This window comes from Acanthochromis polyacanthus, chromosome 23 (assembly GCF_021347895.1).
Source record: "Acanthochromis polyacanthus isolate Apoly-LR-REF ecotype Palm Island chromosome 23, KAUST_Apoly_ChrSc, whole genome shotgun sequence".
Lineage (NCBI taxonomy): Eukaryota > Metazoa > Chordata > Actinopteri > Pomacentridae > Acanthochromis > Acanthochromis polyacanthus.
The window spans coordinates 15,471,027-15,492,832 of NC_067135.1; the positions used below are offsets into that span (position 1 = coordinate 15,471,027).

The 21,806-nt window shown below is 41.3% G+C and overlaps 3 protein-coding genes across 6 annotated transcripts in view; 2 read left to right on the top strand and 1 right to left on the bottom strand.

Moving 5' to 3' along the window:
* Positions 1-850: 850 nt before the first annotated feature.
* dnajc3b (DnaJ (Hsp40) homolog, subfamily C, member 3b) lies at positions 851-9,509 on the top strand. Its single transcript, XM_022204412.2, has 12 exons — positions 851-1,336; positions 3,127-3,237; positions 3,425-3,549; positions 3,654-3,728; positions 3,833-3,976; positions 5,008-5,189; positions 5,332-5,451; positions 5,621-5,726; positions 5,870-5,990; positions 6,693-6,825; positions 6,950-7,098; positions 7,880-9,509. The coding sequence occupies exons 1-12, from the start codon at positions 1,252-1,254 to the stop codon at positions 8,023-8,025; spliced, it is 1,497 nt and encodes a 498-aa protein (XP_022060104.1). The 5' UTR covers positions 851-1,251; the 3' UTR covers positions 8,026-9,509.
* Positions 9,510-9,566: 57 nt separating this feature from the next.
* naa38 (N-alpha-acetyltransferase 38, NatC auxiliary subunit) lies at positions 9,567-12,593 on the bottom strand. Its single transcript, XM_022204414.2, has 3 exons — positions 12,455-12,593; positions 11,500-11,674; positions 9,567-10,037 (listed from the first exon to the last, which is right to left on the bottom strand). Exons 1-3 carry the CDS (start codon positions 12,491-12,493, stop codon positions 9,913-9,915), a joined length of 339 nt encoding a protein of 112 aa, XP_022060106.1. The 5' UTR covers positions 12,494-12,593; the 3' UTR covers positions 9,567-9,912.
* Positions 12,594-18,273: 5,680 nt separating this feature from the next.
* chd3 (chromodomain helicase DNA binding protein 3) overlaps positions 18,274-21,806 on the top strand; it is a 48,641-nt gene continuing 45,108 nt past the window's right edge. For 2 of the 4 annotated variants that reach the window (XM_022204408.2, XM_022204409.2), the window contains exons 1-3: positions 18,274-18,976; positions 21,396-21,523; positions 21,614-21,802. In XM_022204408.2, the coding sequence (XP_022060100.1) occupies positions 18,814-18,976; positions 21,396-21,523; positions 21,614-21,802 (480 nt within the window). In that variant the 5' untranslated portion in view covers positions 18,274-18,813. The remainder of the gene's footprint in view (positions 18,977-21,395; positions 21,524-21,613; positions 21,803-21,806) is intronic. The other 2 variants (XM_022204406.2, XM_022204410.2) reach the window with 2 other exon arrangements.

Here is a 21,806-nt window from a genome sequence, read left to right on the forward strand (position 1 = left end):
AAATCCAGCAACATTCACTGGATTTTGTTTGATTTTTATGTGAATGTTCTTAAAGAAAATATTAGAAGTTTTACTGATATATATATATATATATATATATATATATATGGAATCACTTTAGATATTTTAAAGATTTTTTTGGAAAATTTTTACAAATTTTTAAAAAATATTTACAAGAATTTTCTTGCTAAATTTGGGGGATTTTAAGGAAACTTTTAAGGAATTATTGTAATTTTCTTCCTGAAGGTTTTGCAATTTTTCAAAAAAATTTGGGGAATTTTTTTGGCTGAATTTTTGGATTTTTGTCAGACAAGGAAACAATATTTTTTGGTGTCTGTAAATGAGGACAGCGGGAGGCTTAAAAACAAAAAGCCTGTTGACCTGGATCAATAGTTTAGAAACATTTACAAGTATTGTGACATATAGATTGGAGGTGTAAACACCATACGAGGCAAATTAGAACAGAAAGACACTTAGATTATTATGAGAGAACAATAAAATAAAACACATGAAAATGAAAGTAATCAATAATCCATCATAATGCACATTTGCAAAAAAATATTTTTAGTATGTTTTAAGGACTTTGCATTTAAAACATTCAGAAGGTCCCTTCTAAGAGTTAAAATGTGATGTTATTTTTCTCCCATACTTATTTACGTGCCACAACACGCTGTAGGGAGTTGTCACTGAACTGCATGTCCCGTGGGGATGCTTGGCTCTGGTGTTCTGCTGTGGACCTTGCAGGGGCATCGTGGGAGGGATTTCAGTGTTAAAATCGTCCCTCCAATGAGAGCAGCCCACGTTTCTGGACGAACACGGATGTGCGCTGAGTGACCAACCACGGAAATGTAGGGCAGATAGGGAGGAGACAACGAGAGCAGATAGAAAGGATTCATTTAGAAAGTGTTGACGCTGTCAGCTGTTTGACTTCTCCATTATCAGGTAACCAGAAGTTGTTTTAACTTCGACTGGACTCCAGTTATTGTTAGTTTCTTCAGTACAAAGATGTGCAACTGTTAATTTGTTCGGGTGGGAACCTTTCAGCGACGGGACTTATTTCCACACGGATTACTGTCCGGCCGGGACCGTAAATACACTGTCGTAGCTGTTTCTGCGGGGAGAGAACGATGAAGATTCAGTGAATATTTTGTTTTTACAATTTCAATGAGACAAACAAACATTTTCAGTCGACGTGGACGCAGAGTGGTTAAGTTCGCAGCTTCCGGTGCCAAAGTGTGATTAAATCTGGAAATGGAGTCGTGTCGGCGGACAGGTCTCAGCGGGGTCCTGTGCTCCCTGTCTCTGCTCTGTGTCATCCTGGACATCCAGCTGGACGGTAACACCGACTTTACACTAAAACAAGACTCTGACAGCCTTCTCAGACACAAACACACACGTTTATAGACGTTTCCGGCTTCTTCTTTCGGTGTCGCTGCTAAAAGTTTCCCAAACTGTCAGTGAGTGCTAGCTTACAGAGGCGACACGATATCCCGCCGCTGTTAGACTCAAAATTTAAATCACTGTCACGTTTTGCTCTAATATAAAAATGACTTATCCTGTTAAAGATAGTTTTAGAAGCTTAACATGATGGTAAACAGCAGTATGTGTGTACACAGAGGCGTAGCTAGCATATCAAAAGCCCACACCTCCCACATTTAGCATAGCACAAATGCAATCACTAAACTTTTATTGAAATACCTTTATTTATGTGTGCTTTCAACATTATTCATTGAAATAGAACTTGTCAACAAGTGGCTATTGTTGGAGACAACAGAGTGGCGACTACAGATAAAAGAGCCTGCATTAGATCCAAAGTTAGATGTTACACAGTTAAATTACTATTACTTTTAGTTTTAAGGGATTTGGTTTCGAAGAATGACAGTGATAAGAATTGGAAAAAGTGCAGAGTACTGGCTCTGATCATCAGCCAAGCAGATAATCGATCGATACCTGTATTCTTTGTTTTTGTATAAGAGTAAATAAAAATATATATGGATGGTAGATGAACATATTTTACCATTTTCTGACATTTTATTGACCAAACAACAAATTGTTTCATCCAGAAGAAATTATCAACAATTTGTTCAACAATGAAAAGCTTCCTTATTTGTAGACAGGTGTAACCAGACTTTACAAAACCTCTCTTCCTGTTATGAGGACTTCACACCACCTACATTAGCTGTGTAAAGAAAAACACAAACAAGTATAAAATAGTGTATTAGGAGTAGATGATAGCCTTAAATTTGGGTCTAGTGATGTCAGAAAAGAAAGACATTCTCATCACATTAGAGCTGCAGAGACTGGTTGATTAGTTGTCAATATAAAATTTAATCTCCACCCGTTTTGATAATCGATTAATCAGTTGTAGTTTTTTTTTTTTCAATCTCCGATTTAGATTCTTGATTCTAGATTCTTGAATGTGAGTATTTTCTGCTTTCTTTGCTTCTCAGTGGAAGTAAACTAAACATCTTTGGTTGGTTGACAAAACATTTGAGGACGACCTGTTGGGCTTTGGGAAACACAATTTTCTGAAGCAAATCAGTCCTTTGAGAAGATAATCGACGATGAAAATAATCGTTAGTTGTAGCTCGCTTTTGAGGGAATAGCTTCAAATTATTTGTCTTTATCTGTCAAAAGTGAAAAGATATTCAAATGACAATAGACCAGAGAAAAGCAGCAAATCCTCACATTTAAACAAATGGATTTTTGAGTGGTCAGATGAATAATCAGTTCAGCTCTAGATAATATATTTTATTACAGTGTGTCATTTTGTATTGCAGCAATTTTCTGTAGCGATTTAGTGCATTTTATATCACTAAAATATTAAACAAACTACTAACGCTTAAATCAAGTAAATCATGCTTACTGATCTGCAACACTTCCAATAATGATTTGGCATGAAATAAATCATGAAGTGGTGAGCATTTGATTGATTTGTCTTTGAGATGAGTTATAGTTTTCACTGTTTGACATTCTAATGTTGCCAGATTGATGTGGACATAAGTGTAATCTAAAAAACAGACAGAATAAATGTGGCTACATCATGATCTGCTGGTCTAATTTTGTTGCTCCACCTTTGTCAGCAGTGTATTTTCAGCGAGGCTCAAGCTCAGATTTGTGTTACAGGTGTCTTAGGGGCAACTCATGGTGAGATCGAGCACCACTTGGAGATGGGCCGCAAACTCCTGGCAGCTGGTCAGCTGGCTGAGGCCTTGTCCCACTACCACTCTGCCGTGGGTAAGGTTACACACTGACACACACATGTTCCTGTGACTGGCTGACGTGCTCTGCTCTAATAATGCCTGCTTTCTACCATATTTCCTGCAAAATTATGTCTTTTCAGACATTTTTTGTACAGAATGTTTGGAAATTCATTTTTCACACATTAACAAGATTGAAATTGTGTCCTGTTGACGTTTTCCAGAGGGAGACTCTAAGAATTATCTAACCTACTACAAGCGAGCTGCAGTGTTTCTGGCTATGGGAAAATCCAAATCTGCTCTGCCAGATCTGACCAGAGCCATCCAACTCAAGCCTGACTTCTTGGCTGTAAGTTCATCTGATCATCACAACCCAGATCTTGATCTCTTCTTTTTTTCCTCCTACAGCTCTGCACCGTACCATCTCATTTTCTTATCTCTTTGCATTTTTAGGCGCGGTTGCAGAGAGGGAATATCCTGCTGAAGCAGGGCAACACACAGGAGGCCAGGGAGGACTTCGAAGCAGTGGTAGGTTTAATGACATGCTACTTTTGCGGGCCTAAATCACTATTTGATGGATGTTTGCCAGAATATTACCAGTCAGTAAAGGAGAAATCTCCCTGCTGTTTCAGCTGCAGCGCTCTCCAGACCATGAAGAGGCTCACGATCAGCTGACGAAAGCGAACGAGCTGGAGGAGCTGCAGGAGGACGCCCATGCTGCATACCACCAAGGAGACTACAGCGCTACCATCACTGTGTTGGAGAGAGTGATAGAGGTAGGTGTCATGTCTGCAGTCTATCCATCCGTCCACAGTGTGGTCATGGATGCAGCAAGCTAAGCAGCAATGTTTTCCTGCCCCAAGAAAGCATCCTAATGAGATGCTAAATCACATGAGCTGGCCCCTTTTGAGGTGAAGTTTGAGCTCCTCTCCCTATCTCTAAGGTTTAGCCCAGCCATCCTCTGGAGGAAACTCAGCTGGGCTGCTTGCATCCACGGTGTCATTCTTGTAGCCGTTACCCAGAGCTCATGACCATAGGTGAAGGTTGGAATGTAGACTGGCTTGTAAATCGAGAACTTAGCTTCCTCTTCTCCATAATGGTCCAGCTCAACGACATCATTACTTCTGACACTGCAGCAATCTGTTTGTTCATCTCACACTACTTTTCATTGCAAACAAGATCCTGAAATACTAAAACTCTTTCAATTGATGAAGCCACTCACTTCCAACTCAGAGGCAGCAATCCACTGATTTCTAGCAGACAAATGTGGCCTGCTGACTTATCGTTGGCAGCTACATGCAAAATGTCAGCAATGCTAGATTTCAAACTCTCCTTTTGTTATATTTCAGAATCTCATCATTTCCTTTCTGTGAGGGGTCTGTGCTTTTTATATGGTACCGTCTTATGTTGATAATAATGCCACTCAAGAGTTTGAACACGCCTTCTCGTTCAGTGGTTTTTATTTCATTATTTATACATTGTAGATTAATACTGAAGCCATCAAAACTATAAAAGAATACATATGGAATTATATTCTAAACAAAATGGTGTTAATCTTCAGTATTAATCCAAAATGTAGAAAATAATCCAAATAAATATAAACTATTGAATGAGAAGGTGTGTCCCAACTTTTCACTGGGAGTGTACATTTTGATTAAAGTGTGACATTTTTTATGGGCCTAAATCTGAATTTAGCTTCATTTGGGAATGCTCCAATCCAAGACAGATTTAGCATCTTTAGCCGTTTAATAGAAGGGAACTTGATCATCTTTACTGTCTGTTTGTAAAAGCTGCCGTCTCTCTTCAGATCTCTCCCTGGGATCCTGAGTCCAGGGAGCTTCGTGCAGAGTGTTACATCCGGATGGGAGATCCGCAGAAAGCCATCCAGGATCTGACGCCGACTACGAGGCTCCGCAACGACAACCGCGCTGCCTTTCTGAAGCTCAGCATGCTGCACTACAGCCTCGGGGAGCACCACGAGTCGCTCAAGTGAGCGTCATTTCTTGAATAAACAAACCACCGGCTTGATCGGCAGAGCCATGCAAATAAAACTGACTTCCTACCTGAGAGCTGTGTTCTTTTGTTTTGCTGTTTTGTTCCTTCACTCATCTGTCTGCCTTTTTGTGTGCAGTCACATCAGAGAGTGTCTGAAGCTCGACCAGGACGACAAAGAGTGTTTCAGCCACTACAAGCAGGTGAAGAAGCTCAGCAAGCAGCTGGACTCAGCAGAAGAGCTGATTCAGGAGGAGAGGTCAGTGCATGCCCTCAGTGTGGAAAATAAGCGATCATGTTTAACCTCTTTATAATGGATAATATATACATTTGTAGGTACTTGTAACCTGTTGTTTCATATTCAAATCCTATACTAGAACATTTGAAAGATCATTTTATCATCTACCTGATTTGTTTTCGATTATTAGATACCAGAATGCCATTGAAAAGTATGAATCCGTGATGAAGACGGAGCCTAATGTGCAATACTACACCAACCTGGCAAAAGAGAGGATTTGTTTCTGTCTTGTCAAGGTGAGAGAGCGAACCAGAGCACACATCTGTACAGTTCTGGTTCCAGACAAGTGCTGCTCAGTTTTTATTTGGCCAATAGATTTTCAGTACCATTGCTCACCTGGTCAAGTCCTAAATTATTTCCTGCTTTGTGCCAATCTTAGGTCAAGTTGGCCAATGAGGCGATAGATGTGTGTTCAGAGGCTCACCAGAGAGATCCTCGCAACGCCAACGTCCTCAAAGACCGAGCAGAGGCCTACATCCTCAACCAGGACTACGAGAAAGGTAACTTGTCTCACCCTTCTCAATGACAAGTAACTGGAATATACTTAATAACTAATACCACCTTATTTGTTGACTGAAGCCAAAATAAAAGCACACTTGGCATGTTCACTGATCCACTAATGCAAGTACGATGTGCATATATCGGCATTTTCATTGTTTCACAAACTGAAAATACTGAAGAAAGATACATTATTAGCTTGAAATATTTTGGTATTGCCAACATTTTCAAAATAAAATCAGATATAAAAGATTCATATGATTAAAATAAAACAAGGCTTCCTAGTTTCTCTTATTTTTACAGTTGAATATTTTGAATTTCATTGTCATGAAACGAAAACTAATGTTAGCTGACAGCAAAAACATATTTTAAATAAAGCTTAGTGTGTGGTAGTTGGACTGGTTTATACACTACTGTTGAAAAGTTTGGGGTCACCCAGACAATTTCATGTTTTCCATGAAAAGTCACACTTTTATTCATGTGATAACATAACTGCACAAGGGTTTTCTAATCATCAGTTAGCCTTTCAACACCATTAGCTAACACAATGTAGCATTAGAACACAGGAGTGATGGTTGCTGGAAATGTTCCTCTGTACTCCGATGGAGATATTCCATTAAAAATCAGCTGTTTCCAGATAAAATAAAACCCCAAACTTTTGAACGGTGGTGTATTTAAGTCTCTTTATTTTTATATTACCTCAGCTGTGGAGGACTACCAGGAGGCGAGAGAGTTTGATGGCGACAACAACGAGATCAGAGAAGGACTTGAACGAGCACAGAAGCTGCTCAAGATCTCTCGTAAGAGGGACTACTATAAGATCCTCGGTGTTAGCAGGTAAGCAGTCCCACCTGTTAGTTTTTTTTGTACAAACTGTTTATTTCCTCTTAAGTGACATGAAATTCAAAGTCTGTCACTTTATACAACACTCATTAATTGTCAGTAACGTGGTTTGCTTCAGAAACGCCAATAAGCAGGAGATCATCAAGGCGTACAGAAAGCTGGCACAGCAGTGGCATCCCGATAACTTCCAGTCTGAGTCCGAAAAGAAAGAAGCAGAAAAGAGGTTTATCGACATCGCATCAGCTAAAGAGGTCCTCACCGACCCAGGTTTGGAGCTGAGATTGTTACTAACATACCTGACACAGTGATTTTAGAAATGGAACAACAATGAGCATGATCTGTGTAGGTACAGTAAATGCAGTGAGCCTGTTTTAGCTTTTTTGACAAAAAAATGCATTTTTCTGACCATTTGATAAGCAAAGACTGTCTATTTTCTATTTTTTAGCTAAAAAATATATATGTTTTGAAAATTCTGTCTTGATTATTTTAGTGCCGGTGATTTTCCAAGGTACTCGTTAAAATCTGTTTTGGAGGGTGACAGAAATGTATCTATGCAGGAATAACCCTGTTAGCATAAAGCTGCAAAAAGCACAAGACAATGAAAACAAATTCACTTACAAGACTTGTGAACCTCATCGGTTACTGCATAATATCTTAATTTGTAGAAAAACACGTGCATATCAAAGACAAACTGATTTCAGAGTTCATGTGAACGGCTATTAAGCTAAGCTAACAGGCTGCAGCTTCATATCGAACACACAAATGCCAGAATACAATATCAGAAGAGAATCAGCATGAAAAAATGGTAGGAGCTTCTCATGATTAAACACATTTTATTACTCGTAAACTGCTGTCTCAGAGCTCCAGACTGAGATAGTAGTAACTGTAATGTCTATCCATAAGAAAATGTTTGGCAAGTGAGGTGTTCTGCCTGCAAAAGTTACTTTAGAGCCCCATATCTGTATCCAAAATATGCCTCATGCTAATTATTGATTCAGGTTCCACTGAACTTAAATTTCTCCCTCCATCATTGTTGTTTTCTTGCCAGAAATGAGACAGAAGTTCGATGCAGGTGAGGATCCACTGGACCCAGAAAACCAGCAGGGTGGAGGTGGAGGACAACAGGGCTGGCCTTTCCACTTCAACCCCTTTGAGTCTGGCGGCAGCTTCCACTTCAAGTTCCAGTACAACTAGACAGCAGGACTTTACGGACACACGGGGGGGTAGTGCCATTTTTAAACAGATGGGACTTTGGGGGAAGACCTGTGTTGGATTTCTGGAGACGTCTTCCTCAGAACTTGCGCTTCAGCTTGAACGCAGTTTTGTTGTTTACTCGAACTTTTGATTTTTAAAAAATCTGGACTTCTTAACACGAAAACTGAGGAGTGAACTGTGGCTGCTGGTGAATTAGGTTGTCGGGTGTTGAAGAAAATGAAGTCTTGCTTGAACCCATGGAGCTCCACAAGAAGTGGAGAGGTGGGCGTTGAAATCAGTCGATGTGGGACATTTGGGGTGTCTGCTCTCATTGCTCGTTTCTTTCTTTGTGCCATTCTTTGAACCGTCGCTGAGACTTTTTTTTTTCTTTTAATGCAGTAACTTTTGCTTGGACATTACATAGGAAGAATGTCAGTATGTCGGTGTTCTGCTTGCAGTATTCTTTCCTGCTTTACTGATCTCGGTCTGCATTTTTCACCTCGTTGAAGCATCTCTGCACTGGAGAACCGAGATTTTTATATTTAATGACATGAAGAGATCTGTGTTGTTGAGCTCATATAGGATATATATAATGGTGACAAAGCACTATTACATGAAACTTGTGGGTGTAAAGGTTTAGAAATCCTATGGATCTTAAATCAGTGTAGGTGCTTGGTGATTTATTTCGATGTTGCTTTCATTTAGCAGTTGTTTCTAATTGGAATCGTGTGAATTCTGCTTAAAACGCCCAAAATAACAGAAAAAAGTTCAGTGTTTCCTGAACAAAAGAGGAGCAATTGATGACTGAATCAAAAGTTATAGTATTTCTTTCCCTTTTCTTTCTTTTCTATGCACATCTTTGACAACTTGCACTTTTAACCTTTGTTTGAAAAACCACTCTGCAACTTTTCCACTCCTGAAATGTTACTGCAGGCTTTTAAAGCTTTCCAGAGACTCTTTACAAACCAAGTGTGTCTTCAGCAGCTATCTGAGAAGCTCATTTATAAATAGACCTCACAGAAAAGTGCACGTGTCAAATGTTAGACTGAGCTGGAGCTCAAATTCCTGAAGTAAACTGTAGGTACTTCATAAACAGAATATTTGGATAATATTTATCCAGTGGTCGCACTGACACACAAATTGAGAACTCCACAATGAAATGAGTAAATGAGGCTCTGATTCTGCAGCTGTGTAAGACACGCAGCGGCACAAGAACAACGAGACTATTATTTTGAAGACGTTTTTCTTTTTTAGCACAATTTAAGTTATTTTGCCATTAATAGCTTAAGGACACAGTGACTGTAAACTGCTTTTACTGCTCGATTGTGTGAACCAAAATGTGACGGGCTCTTTGTATTTAAATCTGAGTGGGACGGTTTTGTTTCTGGGTTTCCTTTTAGGGTGTCTATTGTTAGTGGCATCAATTTTTCTGTTGCCAAACTCAATCAGCTGACATGCTCAAGTGTATTAAAACATTGAAACAATCCAGGTTGTGCTAAGTGTTAAATGTCCCGTAAAGGCAAGAACAGCAACACAAAGCCTCAAATGCAGCGATTTATTTTAAAACGCACTATAACAAAGATGTTCACTGTAGACACAATTTCCACGCACATCCACATCGCTGCTTTTTGTCCACATTTTGTCATACACACACGGCACACTCGCTGTGTCGTACAGCTGTCACTGCAAATAGACTCTTCCTTCAGTCATGGAGGGAATGGCTAAATCCAGAATACTGACGCAGAAGTTCTGTATCTGTTGAGGCTGAGCGACTGATTAAAATCCTCCGTCGAAGATGTCCGTTCTTCTTTGGGCTCGGCCTCAGCTTTACATCCAGCTCGACGGGAGTCAGTCACATGAATGCCGTCCAAACAGGCGGGGGCTTCGTCAGTGGTTCGCTCCAAATCCTTGTGTGTCGTCTAGACTGTCTGCCTCCACCTCGATGGAGACCACGTGGTGACCGGGGATCATAGCCAGGCCCAGGACTCTGGGTTCACCCTGGGAGAAGGTGTCTGAAGACAAAAGGTGAAGAGAAAGACAATCCAGTTCAACTGTTCAGGTGAGGAGGAGGTGGTTGATGCTCACATGTGAGTTTCATGTATAGAAATGTTCCTCTTTGTGTTGGTAATTCCTCACAGTGATGTCACATGGAAGTTTTGTCAGGTCAGCTTTTCACATGGATTCAATATTTTTAAGTGTGGCTTTGGCACTGAATTATACATTATGAGCATAACCTTTTTTTTTTTTTTTTTTGTCAATTTCCAGAAACACTGGTAGTTTAGATGCATTTTTAAAAAAACCAGACGTGAGTAAAAGGTGCAGATTAACATTTGGTACATTTAACACCTTACTCATAGGTGAGATCTAAGGACATAAAGTTAGGAAAAGGTAACTTTTCTATGTTGTATTCAGTGGTAAGTTTTCTTGTAACTTCTGACTCCTCATTGTTTTATTTTGTTTCTGCCTGACGCTAAACACTATCTGCTGGCCGCGCAGGTGTCACAGCTGGACAAGTTTCTGAGAGGCACTGCACTTTATTTTATTTTTTTAATGTTTTAATTTAGACTGCCAATTCGTTGACCGCAAAAGTGCTGTTCCCAGTCGTGCTTGGGCCGCAATCGTTGCAATTAAGGTAATGTTTTGTCACATCTCAGTTTTACCCACAAGTTGAGAAAGTTTTTGTGGTGGTGGGTGGCATCAAACTCATGCAAGGTTGTTTTCTGAAGCTAAAATGTACATGTCATGAAGATGCAAACCCTCGGTAGACTGTACAGTTCACCAAGGTTCGCCAATACTTCATGTACATCAATACAAGGCAGAGAAGTATGTAGTTCCTCCCGAGTTGCTGCAGCACATGTCATTCAGGCAGGTGCGTGGCAAAAAATAGCAAAATAGGGCCTTCTCATGTCACTGAAGTTGAAACAAGCTTATTTTATCTACTTTGGCAAGCTGGCCAGACCTGCTAAATATAATCATGAGTCTGTCTTCACCACAACACACTCATTCCCTTTGGTCTAGTTGTCACTCACAGCAATTTTGAGCTGAAATGATGAATGAATTAGTTCATTAAATAATTTTTCTTAGGGCTTTGGTTTGTTGGTTGGGCTAAACAGTAAGATGTTGAATAGTGCTCCAGTAAATTGAAACTGACAATTTTTGTATTTTCTTCACAAACGATTAATATACAAAGTAATCTGCAGATTCATCTACACAAAAATATTGTGTCCCCACAGCATCAAAATTGTTGCCCTACATATTTTTTCATCATCCATTTTAAATGTAGTTTTGAAATGTTACGACACTGCACTTGTGTTTGTTTCCGCTGGCAGATGGCTACGTAAAAAATGCATCATGTCAAAAAGAATAGGAGGGGTTCAAGTGAACACGCAAGAACGGCATTTCTGGATGATGGAAAAAGCTTTGCAATCTCTTCCTCATCACTGATTGTGTTCAGGTCATCCAGTCGTCCCCTACCTGTGGATTTGAGGAACTCCTGAGCTGAGCCAAGGATGACGTTGCAGTCCCGGTCCGTGCAGAGGAAAAGCCCCACCAGAGTCCGTCCATCCGTCATTCGGATCCTCATGTTCTTGTTCAGGAGCCCCTCCAGTTTCTGCCTAGCCTGAGAAGAAGAGGACACTTCAGACTGCCCCTGGGTGAGGAAACAAAGGAAACAGAAGAAAATAACATTGAACTTAATTCAGCTGGCTCATCAATTTCATCATTTATTCATCATGTAAAAATATCGACACAGCTGATGCTTAAAATTACTTTTAGAGATTGCTTATATGTATCACAAACAATACTTTGTGTATTTTCCTCTTATGAGCAATATAAAAAAAAAACACTATATGACCCTACAAAGACATTAATTGATATTGAATTACAAATCTATAATGTGTAATGTGCAGTTTGCTGAATATTATAGGATCTTGACTTAAATATTTAAATTCGTTAGTTTGCCAGTCTGGTTTCTTACTACAAAATCACTCTCACTTTGTGGCTATTGTTTTATATGTGCTTTGATTAGTTTGTCAAACGACTTTATTTTTAAAATAAATGCTATATAAAAGACGTTATTAGTATTATTATTGCTATTATCAGGGTTTGTTGTCTGATTAGCGTCAAGTAAACGTGTTCTATTCTTACGTGTGTTTAGGAAACTAAAATAGGAATAGACATTTCGACTATATAGTTGAGTAACTAGTGTCTTTAGACAATATTACCTGGTAAACACAGGTTGATGTTACACAGTCTATACAGGTGACATATCAAGCTAATTTGTTAGCCGCCGGTTTGCGTTTAGCTACAACTGAAGCCTTGACAATATTGAAATATGTTTAAAGTAAAACAATTAACATCTCAGTAATGACACGTAAAACGGCACGAACAACTATGGTAACTACTATAAAGTAAAGTGAGAAACACATACATGAGTCGAGGGACCATTTTCCTCAATCATTGTTGCCATAACCTCCTCTTCTTCTCCTACATTTGCTTACGGACCGATTTCATTGACGGACCTGCTAAACCGGATACACCCAGTTTTTTTTTTCTGTTAAAGTGAACGAGTATCAGGATGTTGGTAGATTGAAGGGGAATTAAAACATTCGGGGTTAGCATGGAAATTAAAATTCAGTTAACCATTACGTCTGTACATATTACTTACATTCAAAGAAGAGGAAACAAACAGCTGGAAACAAACCTGTTAAATGTAAGAATTTATTGCGAAAGCTAATGCATTTTCTCACCTGAAATTTAATATATTTTCACCAATGTTTAACCTCCTAAAAATGGCACTTAAACTACATGTATTTTCACAAAGCATTTTTGACATTACAATAATCTCAGTTATTGGTCTCTGTTTTCATTGCAGTAAAGTGTTATTTTTATGGAGATTTCAGTTTGTAATAGATGTGAAATGAATGAGGGAAAGTATTTTGAGGTTTTTTGCAGCAAAATCTTTTGTTTTGTGTTATGTTTTTGGATTAACATTGGTTATGATCCCTTCACACATGGAAAAGAGAGCAGGCTGCATACTCAGACCTTAAACTGACACAACTGTCACCTAAAAACAGCCTGAACATAAAGGAGTGCATGTCTGAAAGGGGTTTTAAATATGAATTAGCTACCCTTTTCTATGGCGTATACCTGCATTATATGGAACCTTTATTCTGGTTGTGTGACTGAACAAGGCGGATTCAAATCTTTGTCCCTCTCTCTCTAGAGTTTAACTCAATAAATTAAAATGTTAATAGTTTGTATTGTTGAATAGATGAATGTCTATTTAATATACAGCAAAATATTGATGTTTACCTCCTAAATGTGCAGCCTTAACCCTGATATATATTAATTCACAGAATGTGTAGATACAGAGTGAAAATAGTGACTGGATCTGATGGTGCTCTTCTATTCACAGACTGAGCAGCAATGACACCTGTCATTCATTTGACCCTGAGATGTATTGAGCAATAGATGTCAAAGCTATAAATCAATTAGTGTTTTTATTTAAACTCATGATTTAAACATGTGTCTCTGAATCCTCCAGTTCCTATCGACCCTCATAACCTACTGAGTGGGCAGCCGAAGGAGAGCTTAATGGCACGAGGTGGGACTGCATACCCTGACATCACAATGTCACAGCTAAAGGTAAGTTACATATTTTGGATTGCCTCCTTTTTTGGCCGTCATTGCCTTCCACTCAGCATGCACAACCATGCAAGTTGACCTTTTTTTCACAGTTATATGTCTGCCTTTCATGTACAGTTTAACCTTGAATCAGTGAAATTCTTCACTAATCCATAGGAAAAAGGACATGGAGAAAATGTATGAGAGATGAACATAAAATAATGGCATAAATGTGTTCACCTATTATATTAGGCATCTTATGGCGCCCCAGAACATCTTTTTTGACTGTCAGTGTACTACAACTGGTGGATGTTTTATATTTTATCTTAGCTGTGGCTTGAATTCTGTTGGAAAATCAATTATATTTGGGAGGTTTGCTACAGTTAGCAGAGATAATTTGACATCTAATACTGTACATATTGTCTACATACATTATGAGGACGTATTATGATTCTAAATAAATAAACAATAATGGGCACCCATAGATAGACAGCTCAACTGCACTTCTTTTAATGCATTGCCCCCTTGATAGAAAAAGAAGCCATTCTTAAAAGGATTTAATATCCTCACTTTTCTTCCCCAGAATTATTCGATAAATTCACCTGAGAAAACCTGACTGACCTCCAGTGCCTTTCCGATAGTTGTTAGGCAGTTTTAAAAAGCTGCTGTCTTATATTCCCTATAAAGCTTTTTCATTTTGAAGAGGACTTTGTGCAGAGATGAGGGTTAAGACCTTGCTAGATCCAGAGTAAAAGATTCTAATGCAAATTAAACACTCATGTTAGTGCTTTAGAATCTCAAAGGGCAGAAGAGCCATAATTGGAACCTATTAACTGGCTCAAGTCAGACTAAACACAAAAAGAATATGTCATACTTTCACTTAAAACAGTTTTTTTTAGAAGTTTCACTATCATGGAACATGCTGACCCAGAACTCAAGCAGTGAGAAGTTCTTCTAATTGAATCCCACACCATCTTCCTCTCTGCTGGCCCCTGCTGCATGGCTGTTATTTAAGCATTATCTCCTCCCTGGGTCGCCTCAGTTCAGACAGCTCAGCTCTGAATAGAGCACAGGAGCTGGTGTCTTCCTCTGTGTCACACTGCATAAAATCTGGGTTAGCTGGAGCGCAGCACCCAGGGGAGGCGCTTTCTCTCTCATCCTCGACATGCCTCCCTGCCAAACGGACACAGGGGGTGTTGGAGAGGGGGGTAGTCACAGCACAGTAGTGCAGTGTGTCAGGGCCTGCGGCATACGAGAGCCCTGGCTAGTTTCACCCTTCTTTTTTTTTTTTTGCAGTGGCACAGTGAGACATGCACAGTCACGGCTACAAATACCTCACACACACACATGGATGCTGGTGGTGAATGTATATAAGCTTCACACGCTGCGTCCGCCGTCCCACCAGCCTCTCAGTCTGGCATCAGCAGACACCTCAGTGGCCAGAGGCTTAGCAGGGGGGTGGCTCCAGTCGCACACTCAGATGCACTTTCCCTGCACAGACACACACATCCCTTCCTTGCATCGCACCGTGTCTCTCTTGGCAGATGTGGCCGTTGGATCAGGCACTAACAAATTCCTCTCTCCTCGTTTGTGGGCGCGGGGCGGGCAAAGCCGAGCTGTAGCGGCTCAGGCACCTGTTGCAGCGGGGAGAGGAGTGTGCACAGCAGACGGGGCATAACCGAAACGCTTGTTTACATGATATCCAGTTATTGGTGTGGGACAGCTGACGGAGTTATTGTCAGACAGAGAGTAAGGAGGCTAAAAAACAAAAAAAAATGAGGCATTGCACAATAGTACAGAGGCCAGCCGTCGGTCATGAGCTCACAATGTCAGAAGTTGACTCTGAGCTCGAACACTATCCTATAAAAATGTGATGACGCTTTAATTTAGGGCATATTTGCTTCTTTTATTTAACTACAAATTGGTTGGCATACAAGTTAACTGACACTTTGAAGGGTTTAATTATTAGTTAGTTTTCAAACAAAGTACTACTACTTACACGACCGTTGAGAAGTTTGGGGTCACCCACACAATTTCATGTTTTCCATGGAAACTCACACTTTTATTCATATGCTACCATAACTGCACAAGGGTTTTCTAATCATCAATTAGACTTTCAACACGATTAGCTAATACAGTGTGGCATTAGAACACAGGAGTGATGGTTGCTGGAAATGTTCCTCTGTACCTCTATGGAGATATTCCATTAAAAATCAGCCGTTTCCAGCTAGCAGAGTCCTTTACCACAATAACAATGTCTACACTGTACTTCGGATTAATTTAATGTTATCCTTATTGAGAAGAATGCCTTTCTTTCAGCAATATTGATCCCAAACTTTTGAACAGTAACGTATGTTCGAGCTGTATAAATATCTAACTGCAGGATACAATGTCTCCTTGAAGGTAATAGCCTGATTACAATTTAGCAGAACATTCAGCCTTGTGTTTAAATGACCAGCTGTATCCAGTTTTTCGCTTCTATCAATGACTGATGCTGTGGCTGTTTGGCCATATTCATCCACGAGTACTGTATGCATAACTAGTAAGACTTTAGTTTTACCTTCACTGGATTAAGAACGTTTAATTTTCCTTCAAACATGAGGCAATCCCTAATATTCAGCTATATTTTTTAACGATACACATATAACCACTTAGATGAGCATATGTTCATATATCAAATCAAACATTGACATTTTGAGAAACACTGATCATTCTGCGATTGTATATTTACAATAACTCCATCTACACCTCAAAACACAGTAGAATTGTTAAGATTAGAGAGCATTTGTCTCCCTAATGATGGCTCAGTTCTATTTACGTGACAGGGTGACAATACCAGAACCCTGCAGCCATGATGTATTTTATTATTTACACTTGTGACAACCATCCATCCATTCCCTATACACCGCTTTATCCTCACTAGGGTCGCAGGGGGTGCTGGAGGGGGGACACCCTGGACAGGTCACCAGTCTGTCACAGGGCTACATATACAAACAGACAATCACTCTCACATTCACACCTATGGGCAATTTAGAATAATCAATTAACCTCAGCATATTTTTGGACTGTGGGAGGAAGCCGGAGTGCCAGGAGAAAACCCACGCATGCACAGGGAGAACATGTAAACTCCATGCAGAAAGATCCCAGCTCCATCCCGGGATTTGAACCAGGGATCTTCTTGCTGAAAGGGAAAAGTGCTAACCACTGCTCCACTGTGCAGCCCTTCACTTGCGACATGTCAAAATAAATTAAGTGTTGAATGCCGATTGACCTTGACATGTGTTTGACCCCTGAGGTCGCCTCAGATGTGAAAATCATCAGTTTAAAAAAAAACCCTTCACCCAAGGACCACTCTGTGCCTTTTTTCCCTCTTAGCTTCATTTCGTAATCTTCTGTTTCAATCTGAAGGTCATTAGATGCTATTTAAAGCTAGTAAGAGAACCTTTTGTTTGGATTTTTTATGTCCAATTGCTTTTGGCAAGGTTAAGATGGTACGTTTGTGCATAAGTGAACAGAATATTTAAGAGATTTTAGCCACCTGTGACCAGAAGTGCTCCGGAGGGATTCCTTTAATAATAGTCACCCTCTTTTTCTTACCAAAAAAGGACTAAAATTAGACTACACTAAGAAGATAAAAATAGTGTGGAGCTGTGGTATCGCTGTCTGAAAATGCACACACACTCAGAATTGCAAGTGCTTTTAAATAACGCTGGCTAATGCAAGTCAAAATTTTCACCCAACCCGTATTTGGCCTTGGAAGTGTTCAAGGGTTAAAGGTTAATGCTGCCTCCAAGAAATATAATCAGTCATTATGATGTTATTTTCCTCCACCAGCTGCTTTTTTTCTGCTTTTATCAGTCTTTTATTTTTAATTTTGAAGCGAATAAATGAAATAAAATGAGCTGAATGCATCAAAATGGTTAAACTGCATTTTTTTCAAGCAGAAAAAGGATCCAGATGTTTCAGTGCCTTTTTTTTTAACCTAACGCAGAGCCACACTTTCTCCTCTCTGACCCCGATTTCGTTGTGAGGTTTGAATGTGGAAAAAAAAAAAAAAAAGAATCAAAATTCCTTTTGTCAAAACAAAAGTGCCCCGGAGCAGCCACTGAGGGGGCTGGCTGGGGCCTAGGGATTCCCATGGCCTTACTGCCATCCAGTCCACACAGCCGGCTGCTAATGAGAATTTACAGTAAGCTTTGAGGAAAATCTCTCAAACCTCTGCGTCGGGGCTGGATTGTGCACTCCCGAGGTGCTTCGTGTGGTGTTTCTTTCTCACAAAAAAGGGGGAGAAAATGTAGTTAGCATATTGTGAATTGTTTTCATCCCCACCACAAGTAGTTAATTTTTAAGCAATACAATCTGATGTAAGTCTGGGCATGGCTGCGGCAGATTTTCCCAACCCCCCTCTCTCAATCCCTCCCCAGCACTCACACTCACGCACATGCACACTCACGCACATGCACACGCGCACACGCACACGCACACACACACACACACACACACACACACACACACACACACACATATGCACACACACAACCCTGCTGCTGCTGTTCCAAAATAATTTTTTATACCAGCGGTGGGGGCTCCGGAGAATATAAGGTGGCCATGTTTGATAGATTTGTGTCGGGCTCTGCAATGCAGAAAGCGAGAGTTGTTGCGTGTGATCTTGCAAGTGACAGTGACACCAGGCGAGTCTGTCGGATTCGTGACTGATCCGGACTTGGAGGGGGAGAGAAAGAGAGAGAGAGAGGGAAAAAAAGAGAGGAGGGGGGGACAGACGGAAAAGAAACAAACAAGTAACAATGTAACTTACATGCAGTCACACACCCCTTTTTCTTGTAACAATGTGTACGTTTTTAAGGAGGGAGGGGGCGCGCAGAGGGAGAAAGAGAGACGGAGAGAGATAGAGAAAGGAGGAGGGGGTGCGTTCTGAAATAATATAGTCAGCCATTTTTATGTAAGGGGATTTTTTCTTATTGGGGGGGTTGTTAAAAAATAAATATAAGAGGGCGGCCATCTTTGTTGCTCTGCCTAGTGTAAAATATTCCAAAACGCCCCCCACTTTTTCTGTGCCGATTTGAATATTAAATAAATATCACATAATCGGGGCAAGAATACGCTTTTTTTTAATACGAGGACGGATCCAATGACGGGAATATAATGTCCTCTCCTCTCCGGTCCTGTGAGGAAGACGAGGGCATGGTGGTTAATTCCGAGGGAGGAGATTTTGATGAAGAAGACGACGACGGAGACCTAGACGAGAACGCAAGCGACATAAACTCGCCGGCGGCGCCTCGGGAAACTGCAACGGCAGCCGCGCCAGGTACGGTAAACGGCGGAAAAACTGGCGGACAAAGTCGGGAGCGCGCACCCGAAACGAGAAAACACACTTTAGTTGTAGCGCAGGAAAATCCGGGAGAAAAGCGCTCGGTAGAAGTAGCCCCCGAAAGCCGCAGTTTGTGTCCCCCCATCCCTGCGCCTCTTTTCCACGTCCAGAACCGTACAGTAGAGCCCAGACAGGAGCCGAGAACGCGCGTACGAGAAAGAAATAATAGTTGACTTCAAAAACATCCCCCCGATGCACCACCTAAACCTCATCTCCTCTTTAGTTAGTGCACCTATATGTGTGTGTAGGTGCCATGTTCGCAGCTTGCAAGAGAAGCTGGGGAAGAAAAAACACAACGAGAGCGCGCTTTGGAGTTTGCAAGAAAAAATGCAATAAAAACAACGCACACCTAGCAGATAAAAATGTGTTTGTGTTGTGTTGCGCACATCGTCCTCATTCCACTTCCTCTTCACCTTCTAGCACATCCCAACAAAGTTTAAACTAAACTTGCCGCAGCTGGGCTTTCTTTTTGTCGTCGCAAGCTCACTTCTCCAGCCAGCAAAAAAAAAAAGTTGCAGCTTGTTTGTCCTTTAAAAATCCCCCCCCGACAGCTCCTATAAACACGCAGGGCATGCAAAGAAGCTGTGGGGTAATAAGGTCGCCCTGAAGGGTAAAAAAGCTCACGGCGGAAAACACTGCTAAAACATGGAGTCCCCACTGGCCCCAGGCTATATTTATATTTGACAGGCGTCTGGAGGAGAGGAGATGATGCGTTTTGCCGGATGATAGCGTGAAATCCTGGTGTCAGACACACAAACTTGCCCTACTGTCACTACCCCCATTGTCGCTATGACAGGTCAGAATAGGACACAGCTGCTGCATGCTGCTCACTTGCAGGACAGAAAGGTGTAGCTCTAACCAGCCTCATATTCACTTCTGCTAAACGCTGGTTGTCTGTGGATGTTTGGAGATACGTGCATGTGTGATTGACTTGAATGCATGTGACATTCTGGAAGTTTCTGTGGCGGTAAACTTGCATGAGGTGACAGTAAAGGTTGGTTCATTGCAGCTAATTAATTAATTCATGCGTGCAGGTGTTGTAATAATGTGGTTTGGGCGTGATTGAAATGTCTAAAAGTGACAGTGAAGGTGTCAGAAGGTGGAATTAGAAGACTGGTGGTGGTATCATGTGCTGTTTGAATAATACAGGAACCATCCATTGCATTGTCTTCAGACTTAATTAGCTCGGCTCCGGACCCGCCGCCATAACAAGCCAGACACATAGATTAGTGTCGGGCTTCCCGTCGAGGACCTTAACCCTCTTGCGACCTTTTGCAGCGGTCACAGCAGTGGTCGGGGTCCCGTTGTGGGAATTGCAGAACGGGTAAAGAAAGTCGTTGCAGTTCACTGCACCGGCGGCCTTTGAATCACCGGGCCCTGCGTGCGTGCTACTGCCGCCGCCGGCGTGTCTTCGGCGGCTGCACGCTGCACGGATACGCGGGAAGAGCGGGGCTGGCTCGTTGGACGGGGTGGGAGTGAAGAGGAGGAGGAGGAGGAGGAGGTGGTGGTGGTGGTGGAGGTGGTGATGGTGGAGGTGGGGGGCTGCTGCTGCTGCTGGTGGGAGCGCGCACCAACAAAGGCAAGGCAGACAATAAAATCCGACAAAACCTATCAAACAGGCTGGTTGCCTGGCGGAGACCGCAGCCCGTATTTTGGTTATGCTTTAACGCTCTGCTGCTTTTCCTCTGAAGCTGGGGCCTGTGTCTTTTCTGTGTTTTACTCGTTCCAGCTCCAAGCCAGGTCAGGTTGCAGGTTAAATTGCTTTCCCTGTGGTTGGGATGTTGCCCAGGTACCACAGGGAATAACTGGCCTGACATTTTCACATCATCTGCTCCCTCAAAGCACAGATGCAGTCATGTATTTTACATGCACTGTGGCTCAGGGTCCTCCATGATCCAAGACAAGCTGAGGGTTTGAAGCTTTTGTATTTCTGCCACTTGTGTTTCCCTGAGATGAAAAGTTCAATAAATGTAGCACTATTTAAAAAGAATTCAAGAACTTACAGATGATCCTCAACACCATAGATGGCTCATTTAGAAAGGCGTTGGTTGCCCTTTACATCACCATAAGCCAATTATCCCCATGCCATAATAACACTAATACCAACTGTCAAATCTGCTTACAGCCCTCTAATAAACTGTCTCATTTACCATGTGTCACAATTCAGACAAGGTCAGAGGTCAGTGAAGCCACTGTGGCTATCATGCAGCTTTTGTTGTGTGTAATTATGTTCAGCAGGGATTAGCTGGCTTGTTGGGAAGCGTTCTGAGAAGATTATATTGTTTAGCTGAGTCTGATAGCTGTCTCTCTTTCAAAGCTTTCTTTTACCCTGTCTCTTTTCCTGTGCTCCTATCAGACGAAGAGGCAGAGATATCAGACAGAGAAGTCCCATGCAGGAAGAAAGGCCGGCCGAAGAAGAAGAAGGACGCAAAGAAAAAAGACAAAGAGGGGAAACCTGCTAAAGCGAAAAAGCGCAAGAAGATTGTAAGTTCACTAGGCTGTCAGTCTGTGGATTTTTCAATCTGATGGCCAGAGTGTATCGCCTTAATTACTTTTCTTTCATTTACTGCACAGGACAGTGATGTAGAGAGAGACTCGGACAGAGAACGGGACTACGGCGAGAACTCAGACAGCGTAGCCAGCGACTATGGCTCTGGTGAGAAAAAGAAAAAGAAGAAACATAAAGAAAGGAAAGAGAAGAAAACCAAGAAGAAGAAAAAAGACGACGGGGACCGAGACAGCAGTCAGGAGGAAACAACAAAGGTAA